The sequence below is a fragment of the Epinephelus fuscoguttatus genome, linkage group LG5, assembly GCF_011397635.1.
Source record: "Epinephelus fuscoguttatus linkage group LG5, E.fuscoguttatus.final_Chr_v1".
NCBI classification, from domain to species: Eukaryota; Metazoa; Chordata; class Actinopteri; order Perciformes; family Serranidae; genus Epinephelus; species Epinephelus fuscoguttatus.
In genome coordinates this window covers 34,203,017-34,223,667 of record NC_064756.1, presented here as the reverse complement: position 1 = coordinate 34,223,667, position 20,651 = coordinate 34,203,017, and the positions used below count along the sequence as shown (strand labels likewise).

The window sequence follows — 20,651 nt, the reverse complement described above, 5'->3', positions numbered from 1 at the left end:
TTTTATTATGAAATTATATATATGTGTCTGTCTTGGTCAAGAAATAAGTGTCCACTATGTAAGTCCATTGTTTCAGTACATCAATGAATAAGATCATTGATCCATCTCAATGAAGTCCGTATTGTGATGTGAATGTGCATCAAACAAAGGGAAGAATGATATCAGGTGGATTCACCTTTATATGTTAACAATGAGTCTAACAGGTAGGTGTGCACAGAGGAGGAAGGAGGAAGTTTTTTTTCTTTCTCGTTAGACTGTAAAACTTGTTAATGCACAATCTATATGGGTAACACCCCCTCCTCTCTCCCTCCCTGCCCTCTCCAGGAGCCGTATTGAGCTGTGGGGCTGGGACATTCCTGGTTTGAAGACCAGCTTCGTCGCTGCCATGACTTGCTGAGCAATTCGACACTGGCTTCAAAGATGCGTGTGTGGAAGAGGCAGCGGTAGAGAGAGACGGAGACCGAGAGCTGGCGGAGAAGTTACAATAACGGGTTAGATAGAGTGTATGTGCGCACCGAACCAGGACGTAACGCTTTTATCCAAACACGCGGACTCCAAACTTCCCAAGAGAAAACTCTCCACCACCTCAACTCAAATTTAGACCAGGGGGAGTTGTCGCACCTTGGCCCCGAAGCCTTCGCTGCTCCTCGGGTCTGAAAACTCTCTTTCCCCCCTGCACCTCCGGCTGTTTTCATGTTCCTCCCATCGTCTTGCACTTTGAGCCCGTATGTAATGGAGGGCCCCGTACGGATATGCCTCCAGAAGAATGCGTTTTGCTGCTAATTCATCCGACGGCTCGCAGCTTTTGCCCTCCTGCAAGAGAGGTAAGGACGGACTGAGGGGAGGCAGACAAGGGAGTCCCGGGCCGGCTGGCTGGGAGCGGGTTTGGGGAGGCTTCGGTGTGCGCACCAGGCCCCCTGGTCTTCTCTGGGAACAACAAAGAAAAAGTGACGCTTAAAGAAACAGAGAGCTCCGAAGTAGCAGTTTAATCTGTACCCTAAACATTACAATGTGTTTTTTAAACTTTGTATAGTAGTGAAAGTGGAGACCAGAAGCACGGAGAGGCAGAACATGCTCCGTCTGTGTGGCAGTCTGGTAAACGGGGGCGCCCGTGTACGAATATTAATATTATGTTCATGAATTAACTGTCCACATTGAGACAGCATCTACATTTATTACATTTTGACTCTAGATAATTACTTTTATTGATTACATTTGCTCCTTTAACCTCATTGCAATGGTAACACTTTGATTATTGAAAATTAGATTTTTCTATATTAGTTTCCATGAAGTGTCAGAATAGAATTGTGCACTTAAGTTATAATTTTGTTTACTTCAGGCGACATCTTTGTTTGATTATAATCTACAGACAGAAAAAAAGTTAATACAAGACTCAAAACACTTAGTGAAAAAAAGCATTTAGATTAGCATTATTATTCAGCAGTTATCTGTTATCTATTCCGACACAGCTCAGTGCACTGTGTTGTCTCAGAGGTGAATGAAACACATAAATATTTGCTTGGTAAATAGCTATAGAAGGCAAAAACACTGCACTTAACATCCCAGTTGAAAACAGATGGCCTGTGGATGCATTTCTGCTTTGAAAGATGAAAGAACATTTTTAGAAATGGCAAATATGTCCCTCCAGTGACACACTACTGTCACAGTCATAAAAGGTGAAAATGGACTGGGGATAAGTAAAGCACTGCTTTGTTCTAAAGTTGTACTTATCTTATGGATCCGTTTTGGGAGCCAACTGTCTGCCACACTTACCACTGTGCAGAAGCATAGTGGCTTAGACTAATATTTGAAGTTGTGTTTTTTTCCCTCCTCTCTCCAAAGACAGAGAGCCTTTATTGTTTTAGATAAATCCCCTGAAGGTGTTATAAATGTCGGTTTGGTAAATCAGTGTTGGTATTGCTGTAAAATTTGGCAAGTGCACAAATAGTTGTGCAAAGCACATAATAGCAACTACTTGCCTATGAAGGTGTCATTGTTTACTGATTAGGAACTGATTTTTAATTTGGGATTAGTTTAGATACATAAATGATAAAAAACACTAGTGGCGAAGGGAAATCTTAAAAACATTGTAAAATACAGATGTGTAAGCAGGCTGATCAAGACCATCAAACTGCTTTTGCTTTGTTCCTGTTGGCTCTATTTCACATCTTCAAAGTCTCACCCCTTCCTTCATTGTGGGAAGTATTTCATAAACAAGAAATGTTTTTGATGTGTCAAAAAATGCCCTCACTAACAGCGTATGACTGAGTGTGCAAGTGTGTGCATGAGCTTTTTCTGCTCAGGTCTTGGTTTGTTGTGATCTGCACCGCTGCACTTGAGGAACTTTGAGGAAGACAACTTCAAACGTAATAGTTTTTGAGTCATAGGCAGACTTTTTACACATTTAACATTAATCCATATTATTAAATTTGAAATACCTTTTTTTTCAATATCAAAGAAGTGAATGCAGTTTTGTTTTGCATTGCTAAAACATTTTTTTGTAAAGTACATCATATACTCATCATACAGATATAAATGTAAGAGGCACCAAATATGTTGAGGATTGTAAATATACTATCAATAACAATCCAAGGTGAGACTTCTGCTATGCTCTTAAAGAGCACAAATAAAGAGGATGACAGAGTAAAAGTCATTGTAATGATGTGGCAGCACAGACAAGTTCCTCACTTCTATCCCTCAAGTAATTTCCTCCGTCTGCTGTTCGCCCCAATCATCAGAGCTTCACAGGGACTTTTGTTACATAGGGGTAACTCTCAGAAAACTGAACACTTAAAAGTTATCGAGAACAAAGTCTTGAATCCCTCTCGAATGCATGACATCCAGTCAGTGGGACACACATGGCTGCTCTCAGATAAAACACTTTCAAGTTCAAACAGTTGCTCTTGCATTGTTGCGTCGGTGGGGGACAAGAAGACACTTCCGATGCCTTTCAAATCCTTTTAGTGCTCCCCAATATTGGGTGAGCTTTTGACGGGCAGAGAGAGATTTGCTCTTTGTGTTAAGGGACGGATGCTGACGGCGTTCATTTTAAAGCAGAAATCCTCCCTCAGGTTTTGATACTGAGTCTGTTCAAGGAGTTTTTTTAGTAAGGTGTTGTAACTTATTTTTCCTGCCTCCAAATTGTCTCGCTCTAACTCTGTTTACTCCATGATTTCCCACTTTTCCTTGAATATCTTTCTTCCTCACTCTAACTACTGCTGCATTGGCTGCATTGCATTCTGGTCAGTCTGTGGAGAAACTGGTTGTCCTTTGGCAACTTAAGCATCCTGTTGTTAGGCATTTTTTTCATAGAATATATAAAAATACTCTTTTGAACAACAAACTAGACCCATAAATCCATGCTTCAGTACCAAGAACTGGTGGATTTAAAGCTGAACATAAAGACTGCGGAGTATTTTTAGTATAACTGACCATGTTGGGATTGTGTGGGATTTTCCCCACAGCAACTACATATTGGTAATGTGATGGAAGTAGACAATGACTGAGCTTCAGAGCCATGTTTTTGTTTTCACAGCATTTTTTTGTGACTCGTAGGGGAATTAATAAACCAATAGTGGCCCGGCTCTTATCAGACAGACCCGAACAAAGCACAACTATGCCATTAAGCGAGCTCGAATAATGTTTGAGCCATTAGGGTGCTCGCTAATGATAAACACATGTTGCTGTAGGAGAACTATGTTAAGTGGGCAATTTGAATGTAAGCATGTGTAATGATACCAGCCGCTGCTCTCATAATGGCTCTTTTGATTTTTCTGATGCAGTATTATAATCACACAACCACATGCACACCAACAATGACAAATAATTGTTGAATAGTAGCAGTAAACGTCTTGTGTTTCCATAGTAACAATCAGGTTTCATTGAAGGTAAAACCAGGAAGTGAGGTTAAAAAAAAAAATCTCGAGTTTTGGTTTTGAAATAAAAGTTTTTGTTCGTAATGATGCAACTAGTTGATCAGTTAACTGACAGACAATCAATCGGTGACGTCTTTTGATAACTTAGGGGTATTGTTATCAAAAGTTTATAGAATGAACAAAACCCCCCAAAATAGTTGACAGCTGCACCCCTATTTTCAGCTTAAAAAATTTCAGTGATGGTTAAGTGGATGAATGTCTATCAGAGGTCAGTGTGGCGGGAGAGGGTGTGTCTGAATTCATGACTTAAGTGTATTTTGGGCACGTCCCACATTCTGCTGTTTTCCAGGCCATACAGATGTAAGGGCCAGGCAGCAAACCTCAGCCCTGGCCCTGAAGCAAATGGAAAAGAATTTAAAACCTAAATCATAATGTGGTTTGGTTGTTTATTTGGTTTTTATTTGGTTGTGATTGATTGCTCCAAAGGATCAACCTTTGGCTGAGAAAAATGTTCAGAGAGTCATAAAACAGGAGACAAACCTAATTTTTTTAGCAGCCACCTTATTTTTCATTATCATCACAATATTGTGACAGCTGTAATTAGGTCTTAGTCGTTTTGTAAATCTCTGATGGCTAATCCATTTCAGCGTCTTAGTATAATAAAGTAGAATTTAGTGGACTGTTGTATAGTTGGTTTTTGACCCTCCAAACAACTTAAAAAGTAAAACCTGGCTTGTTTTGAACTCTTGACACATAGCCCTCCTTTTACTCTCATTGCTCAGGGATTGAGTCATACTGCAGCCTTTTTCCCATTTTCTAATGCTGGCCTTTACTCTGCGAGCTTCAGCTCCCATTCGTCAAGGACAGAGCCAGAGCTCAGGCCCCATTAGATGGACAGAGGGGAGTTTTGGGCAGCATGCCAAAGAGCCCCCATGTTCAAGGAGCCAGGGGGTGCTGATTGACAACACCCAGCAGCCATAAGCAGGGGGTCGATGGGAAAGATGGGCAGGTCGGAGAAAGAGTTTGAGTTCTCGTGACTGCTGGGTTGGTGAGTGCACCCTGCAGCTGCAGTGCTAACAAAAAAAGACTTCACTTTCCACCCTCCGTTTCCCTCCCTAAATTTATTCTAGGGACAAGCTGTGAGTGGAATTGGATAAATTGAAGCTGTGTTGAAGAAGCCGTGAAGGCAAATGCAGTAGCTGAAGGTGTCACTTGTGTTTATATGAAGCTGTCATTGGTAGCACTTCTTATCTGCTCTGAGCTCACACTGTCATTATTTTAACTACACAATGCATATGTCTCTCAGTGGGACCCCCTTCCCATTTTCTTCCATGTCCCCCTACTCTGACAGATGATCCAAACAGCCCGGCACTGACTCGCTTTACTATGCAAGCATGTTACTCCAGCAGGTTACAGATAGGCTGCATGCTTCCTCCCGTACAACTCCTCTGAAATGTCAAAGGTGAGCTGACTGTAGTCCGATGTGTACACCAGCTTTCAACAGATGGTCGTATTGAGTTTCTAAAAATTCAGAACCTTGAAGGACCTGAAACTGGATAATGACTTTCGAGAGATTTGAGAAATGAAATGAGAAACATCAGGGCGTAATTGTTAAGACAAACAAACAGTTTTTGGAGCAGCAGAAACAGATGTTCCAGCCAGCCACCGAAATGCAGTGGGATGAAGCTGTACAGGCTGGAGATAGGCAGGCTGAGGAGGTCTGCTTCTTCTCTGAAGATGGCTTGTTTTCTGTTAATGTAATGGAAATACAGTCTTCAACTAAATATATATGTCTGTGTTCTTAATATGATAAGGGAATGTAAACTGATACCCCACACAGTGCTATTGAGGAAAAACACACTGTCCAGGCAGTTACAGATAATGAAAATACCTCAACAGCAGATGAACAAGAGCAGTTTGTGTGACTCAGAAGGACACAGTTTGATAAACACTGTAACTTTTACTGTAGGATGAAATCTTATACATAGATGGAAAGACCAAAAGGTTACAACAGACTGCAAAATACTTTGTTCCGAGCCGTTTGAAGCAAGCTGCGAGTCTTTTTTAGCCATACAGTCTGAAGTTTGTTACTTCTGTATATGCCTTTTTATTATGTGCTTATAATCATTTTAGGGTATGCTTTTAGGCTTATGCAGCTATATGTGCCTTCAACATGATGCAGAACACCACATGCATGAGAGAGAACAAAAAGTTCCCCGAGAGGGTTTGACGTGGCATTTTACACAACGCTCATCTCTCGCCAAAACCAACAATTTTTCTCATAATTGTCGTGCAAATATATGATGAGACCCATTGTTTTGTAGCCTTGTCTTGTGGAGTATTCTTAATGATTCCTCAGCCCCAGGGAAGATTTCAGGGAGTGAACTTCTGAACCGGACCCTCGCTGACAGCTCTCGCTGACAGAGCTCTCAAAGTATTTCAGAACATTCGGGGGGATTTTTTTTTTTGTTGCATCCTCAGCGTCTTCCTGTTTGCAAGATTCATTTCTTTTTCCCTTCCTGAAACTGACCCTACAAAATATGCCTGACTTAGACCGTCACCTCAGTGTGGGCCCCCAAGAGTTAGAGTCTTTTCTTCCTGAAACTGTGAGCAACCACAGCTTTCTATTTCAAATGTTGAACCAATAAGTCACATCTGACATGGGTTTTCTGCGAACCAGAATGTGTGTGCTGTTGAAAAGCCAGCGTAAGGATCAGCAAGACTATATTAAGGCAAAACTAGTGGCTGGCACTCCCCTCTGGCTGACAAACAGGCTACTTGTTTGAAGGGCTGTTTTTCTCCCAGATCAGAGTGTGAGGCAGTGTGGGTACTGCTGCTGCCTGCCTCTGGGTCTGTGGTTATGGGTGCCTTTTTGGGCCTTCCCTACTACAAGATGTAGCCCTTTAGGGAGCAATGGAACCCCTTATTTATGGAAGATATTCAAAGGGAGTGCAGGAATCTGAGCCAGAAGGATAAAACACGGTTGGTTCAGCCTTCTGCATTGTTCTGGGAAGATTGTAGCAGATACTCAGCATACTGTGGGATGTATTTCTGCCTTGTGATGACTGAAAACACATCTCTGGTTTGACTAACTCTCATCAAGTAAAATAAATCACTCTCATCTCTCTGTGGTGCTCCTACAGTAGCAAACACACACAAACCTATGCACTGAGTTACCATATGCCATGGTTTCTGTATTATTGCTATGTTTTGCTGTTGTCAGGAGGTTGTGTTTCTCTTGGCGCCTTCAGGGCACTACGTCATCTGCCAAAAGCTCTTCTCACCTCCAGTGCTGCAGCAAGAAGCAGCCTGGACCCTGAATATGTTGCAGTTTTTTTTTAAGATTTGACCAAGAGCCAGAAGTGGAAACTTAGATGGTGCATGTGTTGACGTATCACCACCAAGTTTGTTTTGTGATCACTTGATTGCCGCATAACAAGCGTGGAGTGTTACAAGGCGAGACGGATAAACATTTAGACAAACTAAATAAAGCATTTACACACTCTGTTTGGGACTGCATATTTATTTTTGGGGTCTTCAAACTTGTACGTACAAGGGAGCTGGTTTGTTTGTTTGGGTTTTTGCAAGAGATTTGTGGAGTTGGTGAAGAAGACTAATTATATTTTAACCTTTTTTACACGTGTTTGTTTTTGTTCTGCCGGCTGGCTGTGGAGTTCAGCAACACTCTCTGTCCCCATATATCCTCCCCCTGTGAATATATGGCCATCACTCTAATATATTTGCAGACGAAATTTATCATTCTGAGAAATGAAAATACTCTGTGTGTACTTTTCTTTCTCATGCCTCTCAAGTGACAAACAAAGAAGAGGCGAACACCCTGAAAGCAGCCTAGTTTTATTTGTGGTTGGTTTTAAATAGTGACTTTGCAAAACTGAGTTTCTTGTTAGGATCTATTTGGACACCCTGTCATTTTGTTTTTGTTGCACATGTTTGAAATTACATTATTTAATATATGTTTTAGTTTGAAAGTACTTTTGGTTGACAGCCAGGGACCTATCAGGAGGAGACTGAACAGAAACTGTTGTCTGCGTCTTCGCCGCTTGTTGCCGTAGAGACACAGGCAGTGATGGAATCCAGGAGAGTTGGGGAGGGACGACAGAGTGAGGGGAGAAAGGTTGGGGGCAGCTGGATCAGATCACTGTATGCCCGTCGTGCACAGCCCACACAACAGCATTTAAAAACACAGATAGTGTCTTGACTCCCCCAGAGAAGGTGGACATTTTCAAGGCATTTGGCAGACTTGATAATTTTTCCCTCCCCTGTATCAACGTGTTTTCCCATCATCTCACTAATCAAGGCTGATACTGAGGAATGTGAATCTGTGGCCCTCCTCTGCTTCGCTGTCATGGCTGCACAATCCCAGCTCCTCTCTCGCTTGGCATGATGAATCAGACTCTTGGCACATGTTGGAGATCAGTGTTATAACACACCCTGCGGGCAAGACGGATTTCTTGTGCATTCCTCCTTTCCATCAGAATTACCTTTTCGTCCGAGCAGACGTTCCCCTTTGGGCTGAAAGGCCTGTGAAATCAGCCGGAAGGGCCCAGAGAGCTCTGACAATGAGGAAGGGTTGTTAGTTACATGCGCTTTGCAAAAGGTCTCGAGGTGGCCTTGTATGGTGGCGATACCCGGGGATCTGTTTCCAATGTCCGAGGCTGCTATTGAGTTTCGGTCCTGTGGTTAATCCCGCTGTTCAGGACCTTGGGAAACAACCGTACCTCCCCACCCTCTTGTCCCTCCCCCTCACAGATTCCCAGGAAAAACAAGACATTGCAGAACAATCTCCAATTAAGATGGGTCTTACATACTGTACCATTCAGTCCCCACTCTCTCTCCCGTCTGTCTCAATCTTTCTACTCCCCCCTTTCTCTCCCCTCCTCAGCTCTCTGTTTGTGTCCTCGGCCAACAAGCCTCGGGGTAGAATTAGCGCTGTCTCCCAGGTCCCGGCCCTGGCACTTCGGGAGGGTCGGGCTTTGGTGAACGGAGATGTTGGCGGGGGGAGGTGAAGGGAGGGGTCGATGTGTGTCCTTGGTAAACAGGGCTTTGTGGGATGTGACTGTCTGATCTCCGGGGGCCTCTCCTTTCATTCCTCCTCTCTACTGATCCCACACCATGGCCGTGTTGTCAGGGCTGCGGCGTCTCTGAGTTCTGAGACCCGCTTGGCCCTGTCGTTACCCTGCGCCTCCCGGACTGTTTATGCTCTGTCCTCCTGCAGACACATGCACAGAGAGACAGCAGTGTCTGACAAACAGACTGTCCTTGAAGATGTATCTCATTTGTTGTCTGCAGTCACAGTCACTTTAAATGATTTATTGAGGAGACTTGTATTAACTTTCTGCAGGATGTCAGGTTCAGGCGAGGGCAGTCATTTTGTATTATGGATCGACTTAACCCTTCGAATGTGATTTTCTCATTGTAAAACAAAGAGGACCCCTCTTCTCTCCTCTCCTAATTCCCTTATTTGATTCCAAATCATGTCTCTCTTTCTTTTTTTGTCTTTCTCTCCCCTTCTTCAGCTCACTCCCTTTCTCTAAGTCTGTCCCACTTTTAATAACGTCTCAGTCTTTAATCAGACAGAGGTAGGCCATACCAGAGGCCCAGTGTTTCCACTCATTAGTTTCCTCTGTGGCCCCGGGCTGCCTCAGTGGGCTCACCCAGACCAACAGAAGAAGCCCATAATGGTCCCCTAGAGTCTCTTCTCTCAGGAGGCTCTTCCCAAGTTTTTGGGCTGAGCTGAATGCAGTTAGGCTGAATCATCAGTCAGTTTTGGCAGACATGGATGCGAGTTCAGCCATTATCTGTACGTCTATCTCTGAGCCAAATAAAGAGGGAGGAGAAATGAGTCGGGGCTTGGCAACTTTTCACCTCCCAGTGAATGTTTCACCTCTTTTTACCCTCATCTCCTTTTACTCCTCTCCCAGAGTTTTTCTTTCTATGTTCTCACATACGCTTCCCCCCATTGCCTCTCATTTTCTTGTTGTGAATTTATCTCCCATCTCTTGTGTGTGTGTCTTTCTCTGTCTCTTTCTGTGTGTCCGTGTCTCTCTCTCTCTCGCTCTCTCTCTCTCTGTCTGTGGAGCTGAGGAATGTGTGTGCTGCAGATCCTCTGTCCGTGAGATGTGGGGCGAGTGCAGACAGGTTTGGGGTATAGCATGTGAGTCAGCTTCAGCGCACAGGTCAGATTAGACCATCATACCAGAAAAGACTTGCTCATTCTCTTACACCCCACTGCTCCCTCACCCTGAACATCTTTAACTCTAACTCTGGGCCTTGTTCAATTCCACGCATTCTTTACAAGTTTCTGTTTTTTGAAGATGAACCTTTCTGATCTATTGGAATTATACCACTCTGGTATTGATTGGAGCTGCTTTATGATGTCTGCCATTTACTTTTATTCAGCTGTGCAGTCTTCTGAAGCAGAGAGGCCAGGCCCCTGCCTCAGTCAGCAGCACCAGTTGTGACCTGTTCCTCCTCTGCCCTCTAGGTCTTTGATGCTCTGCCGCGTTGCTTTGTCCCTGTTTACCCAATATGACAGCGATATGGGCCAGCCCCACATGCGGGCAGATGGGGCTTTAAGTAGTTCCTGCAGAGAGGAGACCAAAAAGAAGCGCAGGTGCTAACCCCCCCCCCCCCCCCCCCCAGAACTTGAACCCCTTTCCCTTCCCCGAGGGCAGCCTGTCAGTGTGTTTATTTTCTCTTGTATCATCACCAGGGATCCCTCTTGTCCTCCCAGGGGATATATGGTGCTATTCCTGTGTCGAAGTTTTGTATAACTCCCGAGATGGATTAATAAAAGCCCTGCCTCTCAACAGTATATCTCTACTACGGATTCCTCTGAAAATAAGCATGACAGATAAACTACAAAAAATACAAAAAAAACTTCGCAAGATTGAGTGAGGGATACCAGCTGTCTAAGAAGACTGTTGTTATTTCTCGCTTTCACACACTTAAGCCAGGTGTCAGTCATATATTTCCCAAACATACATGGGTCAACCCCCACACCCCCGAAAAAATAGGAACTTTTCCACTTGAACTCACTGACACTAACCTCATTTATTTTCATAAACTGTCCCTGTGTCTGCATATCAGCTTTCAACGGTGCAGAGTCTGTTTTGTATGCTGGATGTCTCTTCAATTTATAGCTGGTCGATTCTGCCTTGAGAATGGCCATGCATCCATAACACAAGTGCAAAAACAGAGGGTAACACAAGATCAGATTTGGGATAGGAGGAGGAAATCTGGAACACAGGTTTTTTTTCCTTTAAGTCGTACAGTCTGGAGTTTTAGAAGGGGAGCAAGAGTGGAGTGAGGGAGTGGCCTGGCTGCAGATCAACATTGGACCAGAGGAGACGGCTCTCAGGCCGATCAGACTTCATTTGACAGGGACTTCCCCTTCGTCAAATGGCCACTCCAGCTTTTGTCTGGGCGTCTGCTCAGGAAGAAGTGGGACTTGCCTTTCCATGCAGCTGGTGCTGCCAGCATCAGGACGACTCTCTGTGATGAGGGATACAAGATATCCTCACAGTGTCTGTCTCCAGTGAGGCGGCTTCATGGTGGCGGATGTCAAGGGAAAGCCAAACAGATAAGAAGCAGGAATGATGCCCCTGTGTTTCCTCGTTGAGCCAGATTGATGGGCCAGATAGGTAGCTGTGTGTGTGTTTACACAAGGGCACCCAGTCAGAGCTGTAGTACCCAACTGCTACACCCATTGGGAGGAAGTAACTGGTTAAAATAAGAGAGAGAGAAAGGTGGATACAGAGAGCCCTCTCTCTAGTTACAGAATCAGCTCCGGTTTCACATCATACCATGTGCCAAGGTGCATTGCGCTTGGCTCTGCATTTTTATAGCGCTGTTGTTATTATTGTAATTATATATCATTATTCCGGCAGAGAGAGAAAGATAGTTTCCACTGATGATATGGGGGCAGTGTGCAGGGCCTGTTGCAACTCGTGGGATGGAGAAAAGCTAGCCTGCAAGATGTGGGTTTCATCTGCTTGAATGAGCATGCACATACTTAAACTGGGGCCTGAAATGCAGAGCATACAGCACATACATAACGTAGTATGTTCAATCCTGAAGTCAAAATTACAGATTGTTGCTCATTGTCGTCATTTTTGCAATTCAGTCAAAACAAGATGAACTTTGAACTGTGGAGGAATGAGAAAGATTTTTTTTACCATTTTAAGCACGTTTACACCTGTCTTGTAGGGAATGTTTGTTAATGTGTGTAAAAACAGTGAAAATGTGTGTGAGTGAAGCAGAGAGAGCTGGAGGTGACCTCTGGGGGCTGGTCCAGGGCCACCAGACACCCGCTGGTCCACCCTCTCTCTCTCTGCTCTTCCCTGACCTTTGAACTCAGGGTGAGAAGGGGGCGTGAGCCAGGAGCTGGGAGAGTTTATTATTTCCTGCCTCTTCTCTCCTCCTCCTCTTCTTCTCAGGATGAGAGGAGAGAGAGAGAGAGAGAGAGCAAGAAGAACGAGTACATGGATTAAGCATCTGTATCTCATTGGTGAGATCATAGAGGAACAAGCATCCCACTAGCATCTCTCACCTCTCAACTAGTGCTGACAGAATTAGTCTATCAGCAGAAAATGAATCAACAATAGTTTTGATAGCTGATTAATTGTTCAGGCATTGTATTGAGCAAAACATGGAGAACTTTTCCTTGTTCCACATTGTCAAATGTGAAGATTAGCTGCTTCTCTCCCTTTTTCATGATTGTAAATTGTATGTCTATGGGTTTTGAAGAAGTCATCTTGGAATCCAAGAAACTGGAAGGCAGTTTTCACAGCACATTTGTCGGCACATTTATCAATAATGAAATGAATTGTTTCTTGCAGCCCTACTGTAACCCATTGGGACCACGTTGTCAGGTGCTAAACAAATTGATCATCTTATGTGACAAACAAATGAAACAATGTTTTCGTAAAGAATGAGGGTTAGAAACCTGTTCAGCTTCAGCGAACCCACCTAGACATCATCCTTTTAATTTGACCCACCCTTCAGCCCAGGTCAGCCCTTCCGCTAATGTCTGCAAGCCACCGAAGCACCAGAGTGAATATCACAGCTGGACAGCCATTGTCCTTCCGGCCTCAGGCTCAAACCCTGGTAACCGACCAGGAACCTGGGATCAAAGCTTGCCCGGATTACTCTTAGAAAAAGGAGGAGGAGGTGCCACAGTCAGAGGGGGTCGGGTTGAAAAGGATAGAGGAATGCTCCTAATTACGTGCCCTCCAGTGTGTCTGGGCCTGCACTTCAGGCTACAGTGAACCTATGAGGAAGCAACACAGTGTGACAAGAGAGTGATATTAAGAGTGAGGCGACAGTCTCTCCACGGCCACTCCATTAGCGGGAGATCTCTGCGGCCCAGTGGGAGAGAGAGGCAGGGGGGCAAAGAGGCTGGACATTCCAGCCTCCGTGGAGACACTGAAGTGGGTGAGAACAGGGGTCAGAGGAGAGGGTGGGAGGTGGAGATCAAGGAGTGTGTAAAGAGGATGTGTCGTGAAGATTAGAAGGATTGTCGTACAGGATTCATTTGGAACCTAATAGATTTTTTTTTCTCCGCACAGATCCACCTCTGAAATCCTCCTTTGGCTTGTTTTGTCATTTGTTTCTTTCTCATCCTCTTCATTTGCTTATGTGTATGCTGTCATGTTTCCACACAGAGCTCTGGTTTGACGTGTTTTTCCTCTCTGCTGTGTGTTGCAGGTTTGCTGAACAGACCAGGGTGTGTGCGCTGGGCAACACGGCTGCTGGCAGGGGTCAAAGTGCACCATGGACAGTGGCCTAAGGGTCCTCCTGTCCACTGTGCTGTGTCTCAGCCAGTCCCTGCTTATCAGCTGTTCATGTAAGTTGATGTCCTGCTCTCATCTTAACACGTGGAAGTGATGTGATCCCTTAATACTACTATTTGTTTAAACCACAGACCATTATTAATATATTAACAATGGAGCAAATGATTATATCATATGAAAAGTGCCCTTCAAAGCAGCATGAAGCACAAAGATACTCACCAACTCTGCGGCTCAAAGCAGCTTTTGTGCATGCTTTCATCAGCAGCAGCATGGCAGCTGTGAAAGCAGAATAGCTCAGATAAACTCAATGTTCACTACCTGCCTAACACCAAATGGCAGACAGATTAGCAGGTGAAGAAAGTGGTAATTATAGGAGCTAAAGAGCCAGATATTTTTCTCAAGAGTTGTTCGAGACCAAAGAGCAAAAAGGAGGGTAAAGCTTGTATTCACATTCATCCTGTGGCCATAAACATGACTCCAAATTAAGGCTAATGTTACTCTGTGTCTGCCGATTGTGTTAGGGTTGTGTTCTACAGCTGACTATGAAGTCCTCTGTTCCCAAGTGGCCAAAAAAGCAAATTATTGCGACTTTAAAGTAATTTTGATAGTATTTCTTTGGTTTGAAACATCTGGCACTAGGGTAGGTCTATCCTGTTGTACACAAAAATGCTAAAAAGCAGATAGGATGATAACCATCAGGTTAAACAAGGGCAAACAATGGTGTCTCCTTAAAGTTAAACTGGCAGTTCATCCCAAAATCAAAAATACAATGCTGTTTATCAGTCTAGATTGTTTTGGTATGAGTTTCTGTGTGTTGGACATGTAACCCCAGATGTCTGCCCTGGATGGCATTTGGCTTGTGGTGCTAAAAGTGTCAAAAAAGTATATTGAAAAACTCAACAGCAATGTCTCTTTCCAGAAATCATGACTCGGTTACTCAAAATAATCCACAGACCTTGTTGTGAGCAGTTTCTTGTCCTTTCTACTGAACTAACCCTGCTAGCGCAGAAGGAAATGTGCATCTTTTGCTAGCTCACCTAGCACTACTGAGCTAGCTAATATTACAGCTCAGCCAAAGAGGATGCCATTAATGTTCATATCTCACGCTGTCTCAAGCACAAGCCTCTCGTCCATAGGTAGATGCACGCTTCCTTCTGCGCAGTGATGCGGTTTGCCTCCAACACTCACAACAAAACAATCTAGCTTGTTAAATACACTACAGGTAAGAGGAAAAATATGTATTCTTGATTGTTGTTGTTGTTGATTGGATGAAGTGATAGTTTTAATCAGAAAAATGGATGAACGTGTCCACATTGTACTGATAATAGTCCAATTTCATTTGTATGGCTAAAACTAGTCTCGCCACCAGACAATCAGAGATCTCCGCCTTCTGATAGCCTGGGGACACTCCTTTCTAAACTGTGTTTAACACACCGGAGAAAACGGCTGGCAACAAAGCAACGCCTCTTGCATTTTTGAAAAGGACACGCCCTCTTGGAAATGTGGGCTCCCCCTTTTCTCCTCTGCAAGGACACAAACACGCAGAGAGCTTGAAAATTTGAAAATGGATGCCGAGAGATTTAACTCCGTTTTATCAAACATGTGCTCAGTCCACAAGATTGTGGAAATGAAGGACTTACAGCGACTTGAGCCATTTTGTACTGCTACACGTGTTTCTAGTTGGACTATGTTTACCAGCACAAGAGTTCAGCGAGCCACTGAAGGACCGCCCTGCGGATTTAATATTGGTTCTGCAACGTAGGGAGTTTTTTTAAACTCTGAAATTGTATCCGCCCATCTAAACACACTATCAGGGAAAAAGTCATCAGTCTTTAGTTAAGCAAAGCGTCTAAAGACTGACTTGTGAGTCTAGGCTAAAACAGCTCAGACAATACTCTTCCGAGCCTGAGACATTGCATAGTAAAAGGATCACTTCACCCAAAGTACCAAAAAACATTTTTGTATTAGATATCTGCAAAACTATCTCCATGACATTAGGGTATTTCCATTTTTTGAGCAGCTCTATTATATTGCTCCGGGCAGAGGCAAACCAATATCTGCATGAGAATATGTTTTATAATTTCGCCTAACCAAGCATCTATAACAAAATGACTGATTCAACATTCTGAACCTATTTTTCTCTTCTGTGTCCTCACCAGCTCAATATCCCTCTTTCCGCTCTGAGCCTGCCTCCTTGGTTCAGAGTCAAGGCTCCGTTGCTCGTCTACTCTGCTTAGTAAGTCCTCCATCAGCAGTGGTTTTCTGGCGCTTCAGAGGCCGTCCCCTGGACCAGGGCATCCTGCCTGGTGTGGAGCTCAACGAGGGATCCCTAACCATCTCCTCCCTTAATCCCAGCCATGTTGGCATCTTTCAGTGTGTGGCACGCTTAGACAATGGGCCGGCCATCGTCAGCCGTCACGCGCGTGTGTCCATAGCAGGTACGGATACAGATAATTACCCTTCTGTGCATACTTCTACTCACTTCAAAGCAGAGGGGTAAAAAAAAGAGGAAGTTGCCTTGAGAAAAGGAAGGCCATTTTGTGAGTCTTGAACACTTAGAAAGAATGCCTGTCCTCGGCTGCCTGCTGCTGAGTGGCGGAGAGGAAGGAAGCAGTAGGAGGTTTTACTCAGGCACCCTTCCAAATGCCTCTTGACCGGTATCCTTAATGAGCCTTGGGCTTTCCTGTGTAGTGTGTTATGTTCCTGCTGGGATGCTGCTTGCTGTTGGACACTACGCTAAGGGGTTGACCCTGATCTGGAACTGTATCAAGCATGAATAGAATCACTCCTTGCAACAATAAACAAACCCAGTGATCCAACACAAACAGCTCAACTCAAGTAGCGCTGTTCGCTGTCATTCCTGACTGCTGATGCTCAGCTCACATTAAATTTCCAATATTATGCACAGAAAGTGAGTTGAGCTAAAGGAGTTTTCTTTTTCTTTGTCAATGCAGAAATATCAGAATATGAAGATGGCCGACGGCGGTCATTATCAGTGCAGGAAGGGAGTACTGTTCTTCTAGAGTGTCCTCTACCGCACAGCATCCCTCCAGCTGTTCCTAGACTGAGAGTGCGAGGGGAGTGGATAGAAGCGTCATCAGGTTTGTTTGAGACCTAACTGTAAATAATGAGTACTTGTGCATAGATGTGATAAAGCTTCTTGACATATCAGTTTTTTTTTGCCACAAAAATCAGCAAAAACAGACATTTTCATTTGGTTATTTTATATCACCATATAAAATCGCATGTACCAAGAATTATCATCTTGTTTGTTGTTCACCTTCCCTGGTGTAGCACACACTATCTTAATACTGGTGGAAGTTCTCTGTGCTATTACTGAAACTGCTGTTTCCCTCTTTTTTCAGATGACTATTTAGTTCTTCCATCTGGAAACCTCCAGATAATCTCTGTTTCAGACCAGCACCAGGGCATGTATAAATGTGGTGCATTCAACCCTGTTACTGGGGAAACTGTCATGCAGCCTCATGGTACTAAGCTGTCAGTGAAATGTAAGTCTGAAGACATTAAATTTTAAGATTGAGAAGTTTTGATATCTCAGTTGCATGTTCTGTTATCATCTACTGATGTTGTTCTTTTGTTTCTTTAGATTCAGACTCCTCCCACTCAGTGCGAATAGTTTACCCCATTACCCCAAGGACTGTGTTGGTGCAGCAGTCACAGCCGCTGACACTGGAGTGTATCGTGTCTGGTAGTCCTGCACCAGCAGCAAAATGGTTTAAGAATGGTAAGGAGGTCACACCAGGGCCTTCTCACCAACGACAGCACAACAACCTGGCCTTCAATGCGGTGACGAGGAGCGATGAAGGGAGTTACACCTGTGCTGCTGAGACCAAGCAAGGGACTCTGATCAGCGCTAACTATACTGTGAATGTTCTTGGTAAGAAAAGCAAAAGAAAGGATGTTGGGGTGTGGGGATTGTTGTAGCAGACCTCAGGGTGATGCTAATCTTTCTGCCTCTCCTCTACAGAGCCTGCATCTATCACAGAGGGCCTGACCAACCAGTTTGTCTCTCCTGGCTCCTCTGCTCATTTTAGTTGTGTAGCAAAAGGAAACCCTTACCCAAATATCACCTGGCTGTTCAACGCTGACCCCATCACTCCATCGCCCCACTTTCAGGTCTCTGGATCCTCACTTGTTATTACAGACGTGACACCACAGGACGAGGGCGTGTTTCAGTGTTTGCTGGACAATGGGATTGGCTCGGCACAGTCATATGGAATGCTTACAACGCTATCAGGTATGTATCCGTCATATTAAACCCATTTGTTTCTAGGCTTTAATACAGAGCTTTCTCACCTTGTTTTTTTATTAGTAATAAAAACCTTGATCTTTCAACCCACAAAATACCTTAAATTGCTTACAGAAATGCAGGCAACAAATAATGAAATGCCCAAGAAAGAGGTCCAAAGACACAGTGTTTGGGGGCAAGGGGTTTCATTGATTAATCTGTCAAAAATGATTGTTTAATTAAGCAGTTAACAGTCAGTTAATGTATGCCCCTCATGTGTAGTATCGTAGTCCAAAACCCATGGATATTCAATTGACAATGATATAAGACAGAAAATCAGCAAATCCTCCACATTTAGGCTGGTGGAACCAGATAATGTGTAGCTTTTCTGTTTCATAAATAAGTTAAACAACAACCAAAATTGTTGTTGATCATTTTCAAGTAACTCAATGCTACTGTTCCCAATGTTCCCCTTTTATTTCCCCTTTCATTCCACACAAAGGATGATAAAACTGGATCCAGTGCCACATTGTCACTTTACTGTAAGATCATGACCAACCTCACAACATGTGCGCTAACACTGTAGGCCTTGCAGATCTCAAGAGTTTACAGATACAAAAGTGAGCATTTTGAGAAATGCCACTTACTTGTAAATTGTTACAGAAACTGTTGCTAGTGTTGGAAAGGGTTAAGGCATCTCACCAGGCGGGATATCTGTGTGCCTGCACATACAGTATCTGCAGGGAGTCCTTGCTCTTTGAGTGTGAATGTGTGTGTGTTTCTTAGGGCTGGTAGGAGAGGCTTAGCCAAGGCCGCCCTCCTCCTGAGCCTTGAACTGAGCTTGAGCGTGAGAGTGAGCTTTGTGCACGCCGTCGGGGATAAGCCCCCGGACACTGGAATGTAAGGAGTAGCCGTGGAGGGTTATGACGAGGACCAGACCACCCAGCTGTCAACATCATACACAACTGCCTTTTATTTATTAACACATCACAACGCTCCCCCCTCCTGCCCCAAGCCTCCCCTCTTCTCCCTCCCCAGCCGCTCTACGCCAGGGCCCCATTCCTCAGCTCACCCCTCTATCTGTAGAATGATTAATACAGCTACATGTGGTACATAGGGAGTACAAATCAGACAGGATCAGGCAGGTTCACTCCAAAACATTTGCTCCCAGACTCCAGGAAGAAGAATGAGATTTAATATCTTTTGCTGCAGATATACACAAAACAGAGTATAAGGGCCGATAAGCAGGATATGCCCAGCAGAGGTAAACACAGTGAGGTCAGTTTGTGCTCAGTTGTTTTGTAGGTACTGGGCACCAGAGCTTATCAAATGCCCTTTGCATTCGCAGTAAACAGTATTGCTGATGTGAGTAGTCTGTTATTATTAGTAATTAATCACAGAGAGCAATCTGAAATGTATTTGGTTTTCTGTTTGGTATCGTTGTTTCCATCGCCATAGCAACTCTGCGCTTTCATCTGTTAAGTGGGATGAACCACAGCAGAGATGTGGTGTCCTTATTCTGTCATGCCACTGGCTGTTTGCTCCCCTCTCCCACTTGACAAAGCTAGCAGCCCCCCTATAGATACAAGTGATGAAATTATTATACGTGATTGACCAAAAATGTATAAAGAACAATTGTGATAATCCATAAATATGTTAATTAATGAGCCTTTGTCTGTTTTTATTATTGTTCATTGAATATATTTGGATTTTGACTGCCAGTCTGACAAAATAAGCATTTTGAAGACATCACCTTGGACTTTTTTTTTAACATGTTCTAAACCAAATGAATAACTGATTAATTGTGGGTGAGAATAATCATTAGTTGCCACCTTCTCACCACACAAGGAAAGAGCATTTCTTGATGTCCAGCCAGGACTATAAAAAATACCTTCACTTGTCCTCCAATAAGCCGAACTCTGTCCAAACTGAGTCTCTTGTCTCTGCCGGTAATCCTTTATGATTTACTTTAACATTTACTCCCAGGTGTTCATCTCTAATGGACTGACCTTTTTCTGGGAAGGTCCTGGCAGCGAATCCCTGTCCAGGTGTAGTTGCACTTACTCAAGATATATCACTCCTCTCCATCAAGACTGTGAGGACGCTGTGGCCTTAATTGCCTCCTCCTGTATCAGTGTGTCGGAGGAGGAGCCCCGGCTGTGGTTACGCTATGAGTCAGAGCTGTGGAGAGGGCAGAGGGAGGGAACGAGCAGGAGAGTGTGTTGGACTGGATGTAGTGCTGGGGTCTGATTCTCTCCGGTATTTTAATGGTTGGCGTGTGGAATGTGTGGCAGCTGGCCGCAGTCCCAGGATCAGGTCTAGTGTTACCAGCTCCGGGCCTGTTTGTTTTACAAAGTGAACCGGTGCCGCACACAAAACAGCCCGAAACTGGACCCAGGACCCTGCAGTGTGCCCCTGTGGCAAGCCTCACCGCTTTAACCTCCTTACTCACTTGTTTAGGTTTTAATATTCAATTATGGTGCTCTTTGACCTCAGTGGTGTGGCTCAGAGTCGAGCAGTCCCTGCTCCTGTGGGCTGTGCTCAGTGTCCTCCAAACGTCTGTGAAAAATTCCACCCAGGCTCTGCCAAACCAGTGTCAGCCATAATAAGGCTCCCAGCTTGCATGATTCGCCCAGGTGGACCGCTCTGGCTCTGGCGAAGATTTAATGAAAAAAACAAACAAAGCATGATTATGTAGTGCTGCAGCGATCC

General features: G+C 44.1%; 1 protein-coding gene across 1 annotated transcript in view; it reads left to right on the top strand.

Annotated features, from left to right (window-relative positions):
- Window positions 1–343: 343 nt before the first annotated feature.
- Window positions 344–20,651, top strand: part of cdon (cell adhesion associated, oncogene regulated) — a 34,590-nt gene continuing 14,282 nt past the window's right edge. The window contains exons 1-7 of the mRNA XM_049575771.1: window positions 344–824; window positions 13,605–13,743; window positions 15,850–16,128; window positions 16,645–16,791; window positions 17,056–17,199; window positions 17,298–17,588; window positions 17,679–17,948. Of these exons, the coding sequence (XP_049431728.1) occupies window positions 13,671–13,743; window positions 15,850–16,128; window positions 16,645–16,791; window positions 17,056–17,199; window positions 17,298–17,588; window positions 17,679–17,948 (1,204 nt within the window). The 5' untranslated portion in view covers window positions 344–824; window positions 13,605–13,670. The remainder of the gene's footprint in view (window positions 825–13,604; window positions 13,744–15,849; window positions 16,129–16,644; window positions 16,792–17,055; window positions 17,200–17,297; window positions 17,589–17,678; window positions 17,949–20,651) is intronic.